The following is a 16,428-nucleotide window of genomic DNA, read 5'->3' as shown; positions in this document are numbered from 1 at the left end:
TTTAGGTCATAATTTATGCGAAAATGATAAGCAAACTTTACACGGATTATATCTAATAAACTATGAGATTCATCTCTGTATTTTGGGCATCCTTATAACAGATGGGTCCTTGCAAGTCAGCAAAACAATTTAGGACCTTGTAAATGCGCGCGATTTCGAGCAAAGCAAACATTTAGAAATTATAGTTTTCGCTATTTGTTGACGTCTGTCAGCGTTTAAGAGTCAATCTCACGGAAAAAGCATTTTCTTAAAAATTCGTAGTTTTTTTTCCTTCAAATTTTTTCAGGGCCACAATTGATTAACTAACTACCCGGACTCTGAATTTCATGGTCATTGAAAAACTGTGACATTACCTTCTATAAGCCCAAACTTGAGTAAACATTGAAGATTTTTAGCGTTTTGGCTGAGTTTGTGCTTTGGGAGTTGTCTATTGTTTCTAGTCTGTCATTATACAGCATTCTTGTCCAGCACGCGTGCAATGACCGCGCTTGGCTGACTTCCGAATGCTCACCAAGATATGATAATTTAGTATAAGAAAATAGAAGGGATTCCCGTGGATTGCATTAAACCTATGAAAAAATGATATTTTCTTAATAGTAAGTAGATTTAGTGTGTATCACTTCTTGATTTTTTTGCAAAGGCACAAGAAGCACGAGAATTGATTAAAAATTGTGAGTTAAACCTCTATGTATCGCGCAATAGCCTGTCTCACTGTACCGAAATTATCATATTCGGAAGTCAGCCAAGCGCGGTCATTGCACGCGTGCTGGACAAGAATGCTGTATAATGACAGACTAGAAACAATAGACAACTCCCAAAGCACAAACTCAGCCAAAACGCTAAAAATCTTCAATGTTTACTCAAGTTTGGGCTTATAGAAGGTAATGTCACAGTTTTTCAATGACCATGAAATTCAGAGTCCGGGTAGTTAGTTAATCAATTGTGGCCCTGAAAAAATTTGAAGGAAAAAAAACTACGAATTTTTAAGAAAATGCTTTTTCCGTGAGATTGACTCTTAAACGCTGACAGACGTCAACAAATAGCGAAAACTATAATTTCTAAATGTTTGCTTTGCTCGAAATCGCGCGCATTTACAAGGTCCTAAATTGTTTTGCTGACTTGCAAGGACCCATCTGTTATAAGGATGCCCAAAATACAGAGATGAATCTCATAGTTTATTAGATATAATCCGTGTAAAGTTTGCTTATCATTTTCGCATAAATTATGACCTAAATTTGGAAACCGCTGAATTTCTCGAATTGGGTCTTTGCGATTTTGGTGAAACTCTGTTCAGCGCTAGGCACTAACGCGCACTATGCGTAGCCGAGAGATTTTCACGAAAAAATGCCGGCAACAGCAGATTTTCGACTCAGACCTCAAAGGGGCGTGGCATTATAACCACGTGACATTTACTCCGATCGCCAAAAATTTTATGTTATATTGTAGATTGATCTATATGTTATCCATTCTATGTGTTAGACTTACGATAAAGTAAAGGTGGGGATACCAGAGAGCTTCAAAGTAGGATGGTACCCCCGCAAAAAAACTGGGTCGAGTCACCTTAAAAGTATTCTTATCAGTCAAACCCTTGACTGATACGCATTTGTGTCAAACTCATAGAAAGTTTTCTAATTTTGTTTATCGAAGCAGTTGTACAATAACAGCCACTATCATTTCAAAATTGAAGTCAAAAATCATTTCATTTCCTTTGTTGTAGCAATTGCAGAGGTTTACAAGAATGAGGGTAACGATGAATACAGCAAGAAGAATTTCAACAACGCCATTCACTTCTACACTGAAGGAATCAAAGTAAACTGCAAGGATGAAGATCTTAACGCCAAACTGTACAGCAACAGAGCGACAGCACATTTTAATTTGGGTAAGAGTTGTTATATATTAGCTTTTAAATATCTTATCTTTGGTCTATTGAACTGATCGGCATCAATGAATGGACTGCACAAAGAAACTTGCTAACGAGTGCAGTAGTTGTTACGTAAGTACGTCGTAAGCTATCGTAACCTCTCCCCTTGTTCTGTTATACCTATCTGAGCTGTTAAATAGTGTGTTCTGTTTTTCATTTTCATAGGCAATTACTCTGAAACAGTGAAAGATGCTACAGCTACCATTGAATTGCAACCACACTTTCTGAAAGCTTTTGTGAGAGGTAAGAGTTCCAATTCGGCCAGGAATCAGGGAGACGAAGAATCACTTAGTGGATATGCTACCTCTAAGTCGTTATTCATTTATTTTATTTTATTTTATTCTATTTTTTTTCCATTTATTTAAGAGTTACAGTTGTGTGTTTATACGGAACGAGAAAGCGACTGATCCAAACCTTGAGGCCATGTTAGCCTGCGAGCAAGCTCTCCTGTTTGGGCAAACGAAGCGAACCTCGCGAGAACGCGCGAGCGAGGGGCTGCCCCTTGCGGCTTCGCCACTCGCTCGCGCGTTCTCGCGAGAATCGTTTTTCACTCGCCCAAATAGGAGAGCTTGCTCACAGGCTAAGGCCATGTGGGTTTGCACAGCATAACATTTTTGCACTGTGATGTAATATTTTTAAATAATGATTATCTACGGACGAGTTGCTTCTTCAATCTGCAATTTAAGCATTACTTTATAGCGATTTTTCGGAATTATGATGCCACAATGAAAACTACACGCATTTAACTATTCAGATCCAGGGTTTTCGGGAAAGAGAAACTAAATATATATTGAAAGGTCCCTTATCCGTACTTCTCCGATTTTTTTCTGAGGGGAGGGGGCGGCTGTACACAGGCTATTCGAAACTATGACTTGTTAAATCAAACTAAGAATGAAGAATCAATGCGGAGGGTCGGTAGGGTTTTCATTTAGAGCTGCGTTGAGGTTTCGGCGGTAGTTTTGTTTATGCCAAGCATCGGTGATCGATTTTTGTGAGATTTATAATTCGAACTTCCTGTTATTTCCACCGTCATGAAGTGTAATGACTCTGTTAGCTTTTCTTTCTTCTTTTCTTTCTTCTTCACTAAGAAACAAATAGCTTCTTTTCAATCAAAGCAAATTGTTGTGGTTTTAAAGTGTTCTGTGAGTGTATTAATTTTATTACGTGACCGCGATCGAGTTTAATTATTGAATTATGGCGCTGTACTCTGCTATCGGTTTTTTCGGAGACAGATTCGTTCAAAGAACTGCGTGCAGTTGACAGTTTGAACGTTAAACGTGAATTATGTTTTAAGAGCAAAGCAATTCTGTACCATATAGACATTTCCGGACGATATTTCTTTGTTTGCCAGTTTAAATCGTGTTTTAATTTTTGTATGAATTAAGGTTTTCGGGTAGTGACGTGACTTCACAGCATTAACGGCCGGTCGATTCAGACGTTAATGAGAGAATAAACGACTTGAAGAAATGTCTGAAATTCAGGCTAGAATCTCCGATCATAATTCTCGATATGTAATTTTGTCCATTTTATTTTTATTTAAAAATACGAATCGGACATTATTTTTCTTCATTTGCAGCTCAATAAAAATATTTTGTAGCTAACGTATGTGCGGCTTTATGCCTTCACAGGGGCAAGTGCCTGCATTCAGTTGAAAAAGTTTAACGAAGCCAGTGCGTGGTGTGATAACGGATTAGCAGTATCCTTTACAGGAATTGATAATTGAAAGTAATAAAATATATTTTGTGTAGGCCCAGGTGTGACCAGGTGTTTGTCTGAACACATCAGTCGTCTGCTCGCCAGTTGACGTGCACCGTTCCAAAGCGGATCTCTCATTGGCTAGTTAGTGAGAACGAGAACAATAGAACGTTTCGCAGAAAATGACGTCACATATCCAAGTGTAGAGTGTACCGACTGAATCTAAAGCAGCAACTGCTTTTGAGTGTACCGGCTCCAGTGTACCGATTGTACTGAGTGTGTACCACTGTATTGCGTGTACAGGCTGCTACGAGACACTGATTTTTGGCGAAAATTTTCGAATTATGGGCCGTAAAAAACGTTTTTAACTGTAAAGCTGATGAGGAGAAGGATTTCCGACACACTGTGTGCACTCGGCGCACTTGGTACAATCGGTAAACGTTCGGTTCACTGGTAAAACAGGTAAGTAGAATTTTAAGTTGGTGTGAAAAAGTAAATAAACCATATATGACTTTATTGGAGATTTTTTTTTACTGTTTTCGCTAGCTAGCCAGTCAAGAAACGTATAACTTAAGAAAGGTAAGCCGTTTATTTTTATAGCGGAGCTCTGGCGCGCGAAGCGCGCCTGCGGAGCACCATGGGTAAGTAAATCTACCCATCCCAGAAAATTTGGTAATCACGTGACCGTACACCGCCCGCCCGTCCGTCAGCACCACAGGGAAACCAATTTTCAATCTCACACTTTCTAGCCAGTTTGGGACCACAGGAAGACTGATATTGCACACGTATTGCACATCAATGTTGTGATCAATTGACAGCTGTCAAAACAGGGTATCCGCTGACCAGTATCACCTGACCATATCGCGGGCTCAGGTGTCGACCCATCGAGGTCTAGTATCTTTTTAAAGTTATCCGCTGACAAGTTACTAGTTTTCAAATGATCGCAGGCTCAAGTTTCATTTTTTTAAGTCATATGAAATATGTTGTGTTTTATATGTGCCGCGCAATTAAAATTTTGATTTTAAACTGACCTCGGAAGCTAAAATTCAGCCAGTTTTTACAGGCAGGGAAGACATGCCAGTTGCTTTTGACTTTTCTCACCAATGTCACGCGTTGGTCACGCTCTACGTCAAAATTTTTATGCTCTGATTGGTCAAAATTTGACAGGTGAGTTCCTGCGGAAAATTTATGCAGCATCTTGAAACTTGTTTACTTTGACAGCTGAAGCTGACAGAGTTTTGTGTCAACTTGTGATGTTTTTAACTGTCTTTTTCCACTGAATGTACAAAATGAAATTCAGCTGCTATCAAGAGTCTTCTGTTATTCATGGCTAGTTTGTTTGTTGGGTTTTTGGTTGAGAAATACGTCGCTTGTCAAAGTCGGAAATCCGATTTCGGATGGCATCGTTTACGTTTTTCACAATGCTTGATGCGTAAGAGGGTTGAAAAGTCTGAAGCGATTCTGGCTTTACTTGATAGTTTTCAGTGCATCTCGAATGGTAAGCTTGAGTAATTGTTGTATTTGATGTTTGTTTTTTTTTATATCTAATTTAATGAAGTCGAGCGTAGTTTATGCGGCTATTTAGTTTATGCACGTTTGTAAGATTTGAGACAATGATCTGACCGAGTATCAGGTTTGATTATAAGCTTATAGAACTTTAAAAAGCCTTTAGACATTTTCTCACCGCAAATAGAAAGAAAACGTTCCAAAGCATATTTAGTTATAATTCTGGCTGTAAAAGAAAGCTTTGAACGATTTTCTTGTCTCGAGTTCATCTTTGAAAAAAGCAAACACCGGGAAGCCGACTTAAAACATAAACAAGGATTTTCAGAGACACTTTAATACTTGTCTTCGTGAATGAAAATTATTGTCTCTGTATATGTTTCACCGAATCATTTTCCTTTTATTGATTGTTAGTAGTCTCTGTTGCAATTTTAATCGCTCTACCGTTTGTTTTCAGTCGCTCATAAACATCGCTTGCATGCAGTAGTCAAAATGCCGCGCGTATCAAACGCTTTTGAAGATTACACATCGTTATAAAACCATTAAATAAAAAATAAACATAATAAATTCTTTATTATGTTGAAGCGCACAACTCTATTAATCTTAATTTAAACAGTCGACTCTGGCGCTTGTCAAAAGTGAGAACCGGCTAGGGCTTATGGTACTTTGCGAAACGAAACGAAACGAAACGAAATGGTACTTTGCGAAACGGTTACACAAGCGCCAATGCGCCTAAATTTTTTTGCGTTGGCGACCAAATCCTGAAAATTAGCAGCCTAGAATGCTTCATCACACCTTATCTCTAGTACCTAGAATGCTACTGAAAGCTTAAGATTTGTTTCCAAAGAGCAATGTATTACCAGACGCCATCTTGGATTTAGGTGACTTGGAACGTTGTGTATGAACTATTTTAGTGTCGTCTTTGTAATGCACCAGTCCATGTAAACCCCCGCACCCCCGCCCCCCCCCGGCCGGGACATAGCGGGGCATTTGCGGGGAATTTTCCGTTATTTCACGAGCGAAAGGGCCGCAGGTATCGGGGACTTTAACCTCTTTTGCACGTCACCCAAGAACAGCGGGGGAGTGGATCGGGGTATTTTCCACCGAGGTTGACGGGGCCAAGAATCGCAAGTCCGGCAAGATGGCGGCTTTTGGCCTAGACTACGAGTAGTCCCCCATTTTTCCTCACTAACCCTGAGGAAAATTGGGGGACTACTCGTAGTCTACTTTTGGCCACGAAAAGAAGGTAAGAGTCGTTTTATCTCAGTCACCTTATATCTTTCGCTGAGTATGCCATCCGTCCTTAAGGTCGTTGTATAATCCTAAGAACACATAAATATAATTGATTGTTTTGTGAACAAAAATCTTTTGTCACAGTTTTTGCTCGTAATTTATTCGGAAAATCACCGATCAAGCATGTCATCAGGTGTTTATATTCTCTTCTTATGCATATTTATAAAAATCTTTTGTACATGGACAGGTCTGTACACGGATAGATCTGAATTGAAGTCTTGTATTGTCCGTGATAGTGCTACAAAACTGTTGTTCATTTGTGCAAGTTTAAACCATTTACATTAGCCTGTGTCTTCCACTCAACAAGTGCAGGGGATGTGAGCGGGGGCGTTAGCTTCAATTAGAGGAAAAACCTGACCTTGGGGTGCGGGGCATTTTGCAACTTTAGAAGTGAGCGCTTGTCAAATGCCCCGCAATGTCCCGGCTGGGGGGGGGGGGGGGTGCGGGGGTTTACATTGACTGGTGCATAACACGTGTTAATTTTGCGGGCGCATCTTTCACACGTGTGAAAGATGCGCCCGCAAAATTTACACGTGTTACACAGAGGACACTAAAATGGTTCATACACAACATTCAAGTCACCTAAATCCAAGATGGCGTCTGGTAATACATGCTGCTCTTAGGAAACAGACCTAACGAGGAAATTTGCTCCAGGTTTATCTTTACAAATCTTCAGCTTTCAGTGGAATTCTAGGTACTCTAGATAAGGTGTGATGAAGCATTGTGTTGTAACCGTTTCGCAAAGTACCATTTCGCAAAGTACCATTTCGCTAAGTACCGTTGCGCAAAGTACCATTTCGTTTCGTTTCGTTTCGCAAAGTACTATAAGCCACCGGCTAGCCGTATAGGTGATTTTGGAAATTTTTTTAACGGTTTCGCTAAAAGCCCACGCGTGCTTCGATCGTCCTGAATATTGAATGAGTGCAATATTTGTATTGCCAAATTGTGAAATACTGCATTCTGTCCGAGGTCTGTATGATAAAAACAGAGCTTCATAGTGCTACGGTTCACCTCAGATGTGATGTATAAAATAATGGTATTAAGATTGGTTTACACGTCCCAGACTTGTTGGCAAGATTTTATAAAGTAATCTTGTCGAACGCAAAAAATTCGGCCTGATTTGTTTTTCTGGAATTTGTTTTCCAGGCCTAATCTACTGTGATCAAGAGCCTTTATCGCTCTTCAATGTGATCAAAGATGATTGCTATTTTTGGGTGTACATATAAGGCTATCAACTCGATGTAAGATTAAGTTCACTCTTAGCTTGGACTGTTTGCAAATTATTTTTCTCTAAAATCACTTAACCTTTCCCTCAAAAGTCACGTGAATGTGCTCTAAAGTTAACTGAATTGTGGAATACAAGTTTATTGTTTGATTTAAATTGTAAATTCGAGATAATAGGAGCTTCGCTTTTAGCCCTGGCTAAATCTATATATTAGAATATATATGAAGGTTACCGAAACAATCATTTTTCTCCCATACAAATTCTTGTACTTCTCTGGTATTTTAAAGAGGTTACGCAGCGGTAACGAAGCTATATAATACTTCGAGAAAGGGTTGCCTGTGCTAGAACTAAAGTTTTAGTGTCAATCATTTCCCTAACTGTGAAGCAATTAAAGAGATTGGAGATTTTTTCTTTCAGAAATGTTCATTTTGCAGCCCTTTGTTTGAAATCGAAAATATCTATCTTTAAATCCTCTTTCATCAGTTGCTAAATTTAATCATTTCATGAACCTTATTTATATAATTATTTTGGAATAGAACATAATTGTCATGCCTTTGATAACGTTAGCCCTTCTAGGGTGGATAATATCGTCATAATTTTGATTTTGGGGGATTGACCTTATGCCACCGCCTCGCACGTTTGTAGAACTCTCTAATATATAGTACTATAAATTATTTGTTGGTTACTGTACAGTACTCACTTTCCACTTGCTTCAATTCCATCACCAATAGAACCACATGCATGTAAAGTTTGTTTAAAGTTTTGTTTAGTTCTTTGTATTATTTATTTAATACTTTAACTATTAGAAGATAGAGCCGAATAACCAGAAGCTGTTGGAATTACGGAAAAGGGCTTTGGGAGAACAAAAGAAACTGCAAGAGAGCCACGGAGAGAAGGTAAAAGAGAAAACAATCAAATCCTATTGTTTGTAGTTTGTTACGGAGGAAATCTTGAAGAACTAAAGTTGGTGTACAATACACGACGTTCACAATAGCGGACGGCGCAGCGGACTGGTAACAAATTTCGCTCGAAAGGCTCGACGCTCGATTAATCCAAAACAAAAAAGGTCAAAGATTTCCATTGCTTTGTTAAGGGCACAATATCGCCTCAATTTAGGTCATTTAATGCCAGTTCTTTCGAGACAAAAATGCCAGTACACTGTTGTGTTCCTGGGTGTCCAAAGAAAGGCTACCGAAATGCGGATGGGACTAAAAGGTCTTTCTTTAAATTTTCCATCGATAACTTTCAAATGAAGAAGAAATAGCTCCACGCGATAAGAAGAGATGAGGGATAACACGTCAAGGTGACCCACCCAGTATACAAAGGTATGCTCTCTTCATTTCAGAGTGGGTAATATAGTAATAGTGATATAGTCACCAACGTCCGACACCGGATAACTCTAACTAAACTGCGTCTAAGTAATCCGAAATTGGCGATAGAGACAGGTCGGTATGTAAGACCTTATAAGAATCCGGAAGAGAGGATCTGTCCTATCTGTAAAAAAGACGTAGAAGATGAAATACACTTTTTAACTCTGTGCCCTTTGTATCAAGAAAAAAGAAGTACTTTATTTGAATACTTAAACAAAGAATACAGAATATCAGTAAACAGAATGGCACCAGATGATGTTTTTCTGCTGTTAATAAACCCTCCGAGCAAGAACAAACCAGTGCAAAAGTTAATTGCAAAATACGTACTCAGGTAGATTAAGGCCTGGGTCCCCTAATTAATTTCACCATTTTAAAGAAATTTACTCATAACTTTGTTAAAAATCGCTCATGTTCGCTAAAAATTTGCCAAGACACGTGCCTCTACCTGTTCTACCACCTTGGTTTACAAGAAGGCAAAATGACATTCTATACTGACAAAATCCGTTACTTTTAGCGCCAAAATATATATATCTGTTTAAGACTGATTTCCCACCACTTACTGCCATAAAAAGCTTGAAATAAAGTGCATAAACTATAGTCATTACAATAAACTGTAGGAATTCAGTCGGAATGAGGCTTAAATTCCCATCAATTTTAACAAGTACAGGTTCGCGTTTACTCAGTTGACGATTAGAGCAGATTTCCCTTCTTTTACACAAATTTACAGACGAAACGGCTTAGCTTTCATTTGGTTCCGAGCGGAAAGATAAAAAGCATATCAAAATGCTCTTATATAAACTCGAAGCTTGAATAAAGATTCTCAATTTGTGGTGGGAAATTCAGAAACGCGTTTCTGCGTGATGAGCTCTCCGGCCGCCATTTTGTCTCGCGAGTATTCGGCCTCAGCAGTTGCCATGGATGGAAATCAGCCAATGACCATTCAGTAGCGCGGTTAGAAGGCGAGGGTGCCAAGTCAAAACATGGCAGATGAACGGGAGCAAAAGAAGCAATTCTTTCGTTGACTAGACACTCGCGGTTTGTCCGTGAAGCAGCGGAAAACGGTACGAAAAACGAAAGGAGACAATTCTTAAAATCAGTACATTCCTGATGGGAGTTTATATGTAACCATTTCTGCGGGTACGATGAAAGAAAATGGTTTTATAAGTGACTAGAGCTTCAAGCAAGATCGGTTTGTTCTCATTACTTTTTTGTCTGTTGTAAATAGAAAAACGCGGTATATGTCAAAATAAATTACTCTTTAGATAAAATAAGGTTTCATGTTTCAGGAATATATTATTATTTTGGGCGCAATTTTCAAATAAAATCAGCGCGCCACCCAGGCAATAAGTGAAAGACGTTCAACTCTCTCGATATATCCATCGGAAAAATCCAAATGTCCCTTATATTCAGCTGCGGATTTGCCAGGGTTGCTGTGAAAGAAAGTTTCCATAAAGCTGGAAGAGCACAGCAGGAAAATGACCCGGTTCAGAGATGGAAAAATTACTGTAACATGTTTGATGAAACAGCTCGATCTATATTCACTGTTGAGAAGACCATGTACATGAAGAAATCACGAATAATCTACAATCTATTCCGCAAAATGTCCTCCCAAAGCAGGAACGATTACCTAAAGTATTTTTCCCTTTCGAACTGGAAGGCTCTACCGGCATCACAAAAATCTCAGCATACGATGTCTAACTGTAGTGCTTGTCAAGTGCATCATTTTGATTTTCAGTCTCTGTTTCCAACTACTACAGCAGGCAAATGCAAGCCACAGACGCTAATTCGACAAGCCTTAATGGGAAGCGAAAACAAGGGCAACAAGACGATTAAGCCTACACAGAAAGCAATAAAAGCAGCGGTAAAACACATTTATTCAAAAATCGACGCTCCCTTTCAAAAAGTTTTCAAAGTTAGTTTTGCTGAAGCCCAAACTAAAGTTGCTGAGCTGGATCTACAAACAAAAAAAAGCAGAACTGAAAAGAAACGCGAACGCAGACAGAGGGCACGTCAGGAGAAGCAAAAAGTTCAGGAGGAATGGTCCAAACGTGATGCAGACACGATGCTTGCGACAAGGCAGTCCTTCAGTCAGAGGGCCAAAGAACGAAGCTCGTTGTATTTCGAGTCTTTCAAGGAAGCCGCTGCCCGGGTCGAAAAACGGAAGAGGATGGAAGATCTTGGGCAAAGAAAGCGTAAACGTCACTCTCCACAACCAAACCAGATTGAGTTTGACAAAGAAAACCTCCTGAAAGAAGTAAAAAACATGAAGGATAATGAAAAGGTGAAGAAACATACAGTTCACAGGGGATATCAATTTTCTAATGCACAATTAAAAATAATAATAATAATAAAGAGAGACGTGTAAGATACCCTATTCAGGACACATGATAAACTTTTGAAGATATTTTTTTAAAAAAACATTCAATCCTCCACATGATGCCAATGACATAATTTGTCATTGCTTTCAACAATGCACTGTGCATCGACACTGTCACACTGAATTTCTTTAATCTGGGATTCCCCTCTCAGTTAATTTGCTATCAGGGCCACTTTGACAAGGGAAACCATAAGTGCAACTTTTATCATGTCAAATACTCCAAGTTAAAAAAATAGTAAATCCTCAAAACGTTGCAACTATAGGAGCAACTGTCCCTGATAAAGTACCCTCAGTTGAAACTATTGTACAAATATTATATTATTTACCATCAAAAAAGTTCTTTTTATAAAATCAAGTCAATTTAACACCTGATTTTATATTGCATGCACCTAGATTAATTATTCAGACCTTGCAAGAAGATACGGTCTCACAGATACAAGGTTGGGCAACGTGGTGGTCAAGGAATATCTTGAGAGCCAGGGAGTCGATCTAGAACGATTTCAAGCATTACATCACAGCAAACGAAATCCAAGGCGGCAACTAATCAGAATGGCTGGAGGAGAGATAACTGTGCCTGTCCCAAGAACAAATAAAGATATTAAGGAAACTCTAAAGGTTTGTTCCAAACTCAAACACCACCACCACCAATAGTCAATAAAACACCAAAATACAAAACAATAAATTATTTGGCAAAAGCAAACAGCAATAAAACAATAAAGTTAGGTAGCTGGTTGTATAAAGTAAAGAGAAAACAAAGTAAAGAAAAACCATTGTTTTTCATGCTCATGCCTCCATAAAACTTCCTGAAACAGATTCCAACAGGGTTCTTTTCGCAACTAATCCATTTAATTCACTCAACTTGCTGAAAAGAGTACAAAGCAGAGACAACTGACAAGTGTGCTTACTGACAGCTAAGGGGTAATCCCTTTTTTTTTCAGTATTCATATTAACCACAAAAATTTCTATACCATGCTGACTATAACCAACCTTAACTTACAACTATGTGAAAGTACAATGATTTTAAAATCAATTTTAGGTGAAACTTGAAGCAGGAGAATACACCATTGGTGAGCTTGTGGTTCCAAAACAGTACAAGAAGTTAGTCCTTACCAGCGAAGGAACATTAAAGGAGGTTGAGTTTACAGTTTCTGGAAGGAAGATACCCTTAACAGAAATAAGAAAAAGAGAACTAAACAGATGTGAGCAACTTGGAGTGGTTCGAGACCATACCAATGATGACTATGCACAAATGAGTGATGATCAGATATCTCAGCGGCTAAGAGTGCTTGGAGATGAGGGCCATCTCAGGGATACTCCAGGTCAAAGAAGAGAACGACTTATAAAATTTGAAAGAACTAGACATCTGATGATATGGGGGGATGGCTCAACAATTCTAAACCATGGCCATCTCCTGTATCTTATTCAGTGTCTTTATGATCCGGCATTTTACTATTCCTCTGCAGAAATGAGAGGAAAAGGGTACGGTGACATTGATGTCCCAGCACTGGTAGAAAGGCCTCACATATACATCCTTGGAAGGTGCACTGCAAAGGAAGTAGATCAGTTGGCCTACGTTGACACAAGGCGAGAATGTTTAGAGCAGCTACAAAACAACTTAACTACAAGGAAGGGATCACCTGTACATGATGTGATGCGTTTCTTTCACGGTGATGGACCAGAGCAGCAATTTGAAAGTGGAGAGCAAAGAGGAGGGAACAATGGCTGTAGTTCTTGTAGTGGTGATTCCCGCAGATACAGAGACCTGACATATAGCTTAAGGAACCCACATCTGTCCCTAGAAGACCGATGCAGTATAGTGCGCTCAGGACCAGCTGGAAGAAGTAGAAGAAAAGGAGGGATCAGGCCCTTTAAGGATATGACAGTGGAGGAGTTGAGAAATGAGTGTGTAGCAAGGGGATTAAAAGAGGAAAGATTGAAGAAAAATTTACAGACAAGCCTGAAAGAGCACCTGAAGGGTGTGCAAAGAGTGCCAGCTTTGCTAATCAATGAGAAGGATAAGAACATGCATGATATCAACTTGGGTAAAGAATAATATTTTTGCTACTATCACAATGTTTCTAAAACAATGACATTTCAACAGTGAAGTTCAACAATTAGCTTCCCTGCAACATTTTGCCATATCTCTACATCTGTCTGAAAACTGTGCCTTCTTAAGAATGGTTCAATTCGTTCAATCAAAATTGCCATTTTTTTTATTTTAAAAAAATTTCATCAGAAAAGAAAACAAATTCTTTCGCGTTTAATTTGCCAGTTGTTGTTTTTTTGCACATCGTTATGAAATTTTGACCAAATACTTTGTCCCAATATTACTATATGTCTTTCAGTAACTATTCATCATCATTATTTTTTTTTTGTCTGTCTTCAATTTTTTCTTTTCAGGTATGTATGAAGTTTTTCCAACAGAGCCACTACATGACATGAAAGAACACATCTGCAATGTGGTATCTGAATTAAAGCACCACCTTTCTCAAGAAGAGAAACAACTATGCGAAAAGACCATCGAGCTGGTAGCACAAACTAAAGAGCAACTTCGAGGTTCTGACTATCGAGAGATGGCTATTGTGCTTTCCAAACAACTGAGAGGTTTGCAACAACTTTATTGTACATGGATATAATATTTTATTCTAATGTAGTCTTTCTCAACACAGCCATCTACTGTTATGAACAGGTACACACATGCATGTAGAGAAGAAAATTATTTTCAAAATAAAATTTACTCTTTTTTCCCTTTTCCTTCTTTAATTTGTACTTTTGTTATCACTTTAATGTAAATATGTAATGAATAGTACTGTTTGTGAAGTTCTTAATGAAGGTTATTTAAAAAAAAAATTCAAAATAAAAAAATTAACAATGTCATGCAGTCATTATTATCATGATTATAATATTATCATCATTTTCAGAGAGCTTGTGACAAATATAACAAACTTTTAGAACAGAAAATACTTACATTAATACAGTGACTTTCCTGATCCTCTCACTGAATAACAAGTTCAAAAGAGAAAAAAATATATTATGAATTGAAAATTCATTAGGCAGTATCAAAAGTAAGTAAAAAAGAAAAATGATTTAATTATATCCATATAAAGTATATAAATAAAAAGGCTATCAAGTAACCCTAGCACCATAATGATGTCTACATAATCATATATTCATTATTCAACAGGATTTGTGAGTGATAAGGTGCAGACCCTTCTTGACACCATGACAGAAATATCAAGCATTCTATATTCAAGGCCAGAGAAGCGCTGTCAAAAAAGCATTTTAAGACTCCACAATCAGACCTTTCTTCATGCCATTGCCTGTGAGGAGGTCATTGGGAGGCCAAAAGTTCTCACTGAGAAGAAGTTTTATGGGCGGTACCTTCATTCTTTGATTGTACATGCTCCCATCCAACACCGTATTATTTGTCTTAGGACAACAAACACCGAGCAGCAAGAACGTCACTTCAATGCCTTTTCAAGTATCTCTGCAGCAACATCAAGCAGAAGACCAGGTGAAATCATAACCCCTGGAATCATTAGAATGCAAGCGGAGGTTAAGTCTGAGGAGAGCAAGCAGCGAGACACAGTGAAAGAGCAAGAGTCTAGACTTGGGAAGCTGGCATGCTGTTTGCCTAAAGCACAAAACACCATCATACCACACAGAATCATACTTAAGTACCCACATGCATTTCAAGCACATCTTGAAAAAATAGCTGATTTTCTCCATTGCGGTGAAGGCATCTGGTGGCAGCATATCATGGCAGGTGTTGAATTCCTAGATGGTCCTGATGAAAAGGAAAGCCAGGATGATGGCCCACCACTTCATCACTTTCGTACTCATACACTCAAGTCTGAAGAGAAATACTTAAAAGATTGTTGGAAGGAGTGCATAACCAATGAGATTCCCATCCCTCACCCTGCAGTGAGAATCTATGACAATGAAGGCAATTTGCAATTCATAAAATATACAGGGTTTCTAGAAGATGATGATTCCACTGATCATGAGACTAGTGACGAAGAAGTAAATGAAAATGACACCATGTACGAAAATGACATTTCTGACATTCAACAAGATGATGAAGAACTTGAAGACATTCATGATTTCCAGCAAGTGGGAGAATATCTTATGGAGTGTGAACAAGAAGAAAATTTGGACGAGACTTGTCATAACGAAGAAGACTCCTTAACAGAGCAGGAGTTGTTGACACCAAGAATTGAAAGTCTGGCAGGGAAGGAGCTTACCAATTCAACTCCTGCAGTTGTTGCTCAGGCTACGTCTGCTGAATCTTGCCAGCTCAAGACAACACTGGCTAAATCTGTATCAAAGGTGTTAGGTGAAACCAAAGAAGTAAAAACACTAGACTCAATGCGTATCAAGCTCAAGAGCAACCTTACAAGAAAAGAAGACTATGAAGCTGCTTTGGCCATTGTACAGACCAAGGTGCTTGCAAAGCATTCAGTTGTGAAGCAGCAGTTTAAGAAGTGGGAACAGAATTTCTTCTTGGAGCATGAGTGCACTGAGCCAAGTCCTGAGGACATACGCAATGATAGACAAGGGCATGATTTCTACAAGACCTTAAGGCTATGTAAACAGCTTTTACAGCATTGGAACATAACAGTACACATGTAACTTTAAAATAAATGTAAACTTATGTCATATGAGAAAAATTGTCCTACTTATGTAGACTAGCATTTTCCTAGCTCACAAAACATTCTTATTTAGAACACACTTCACTTTTTCAAATTCATGGAAAAAGAATTGGTAGGCAAAATTTTGCTGGTATTAAAATTAGTTTCTTGTTAACAGTTTGTAAATGTAAGTTTTTAAGTACTACAAAAGAAATACCGTTAATGCCACACAGTTCCAAGAAAGGACATTTCGATGCGAAGTAAAGTGGATTTAGACTGACCGGTGGACATCCTTTCGAGACAAAGTAACTGAACAAAGTCGTTTTTCAATACAAGACGTTTCGATACAAGTTCATTCAGTTAAGGTGTAAGTAGTTTCACGTCCTTGGCTTGAAGAACGAATCATTTTCACC

The 16,428-nt window shown here is 38.5% G+C and overlaps 1 protein-coding gene across 1 annotated transcript; it reads left to right on the top strand.

Annotated features, from left to right (window-relative positions):
* Positions 1-10,400: 10,400 nt before the first annotated feature.
* Positions 10,401-16,016, top strand: LOC140943232 (uncharacterized). Its single transcript, XM_073392300.1, has 5 exons — positions 10,401-11,288; positions 11,778-11,999; positions 12,421-13,426; positions 13,785-13,988; positions 14,569-16,016. The coding sequence occupies exons 1-5, from the start codon at positions 10,401-10,403 to the stop codon at positions 16,014-16,016; spliced, it is 3,768 nt and encodes a 1,255-aa protein (XP_073248401.1).
* Positions 16,017-16,428: the final 412 nt, after the last annotated feature.

The sequence above is a fragment of the Porites lutea genome, chromosome 7, assembly GCF_958299795.1.
Source record: "Porites lutea chromosome 7, jaPorLute2.1, whole genome shotgun sequence".
Classification (NCBI taxonomy): domain Eukaryota; kingdom Metazoa; phylum Cnidaria; class Anthozoa; order Scleractinia; family Poritidae; genus Porites; species Porites lutea.
This window is presented reverse-complemented; position numbering and strand designations above follow the sequence as displayed.

What these genes read in the sequence shown, in the direction of transcription:
- LOC140943232 (XM_073392300.1), top strand. Translation starts at nt 10,401, where the DNA reads ATGTCCCTTATATTCAGCTGCGGATTTGCCAGGGTTGCTGTGAAAGAA. An exon ending in ACATGAAGGATAATGAAAAG is followed by an intron (nt 11,289 to 11,777) that starts GTGAAGAAACAT and finishes GCATGCACCTAG; the next exon opens with ATTAATTATTCAGACCTTGC. An exon ending in ATATTAAGGAAACTCTAAAG is followed by an intron (nt 12,000 to 12,420) that starts GTTTGTTCCAAA and finishes AATCAATTTTAG; the next exon opens with GTGAAACTTGAAGCAGGAGA.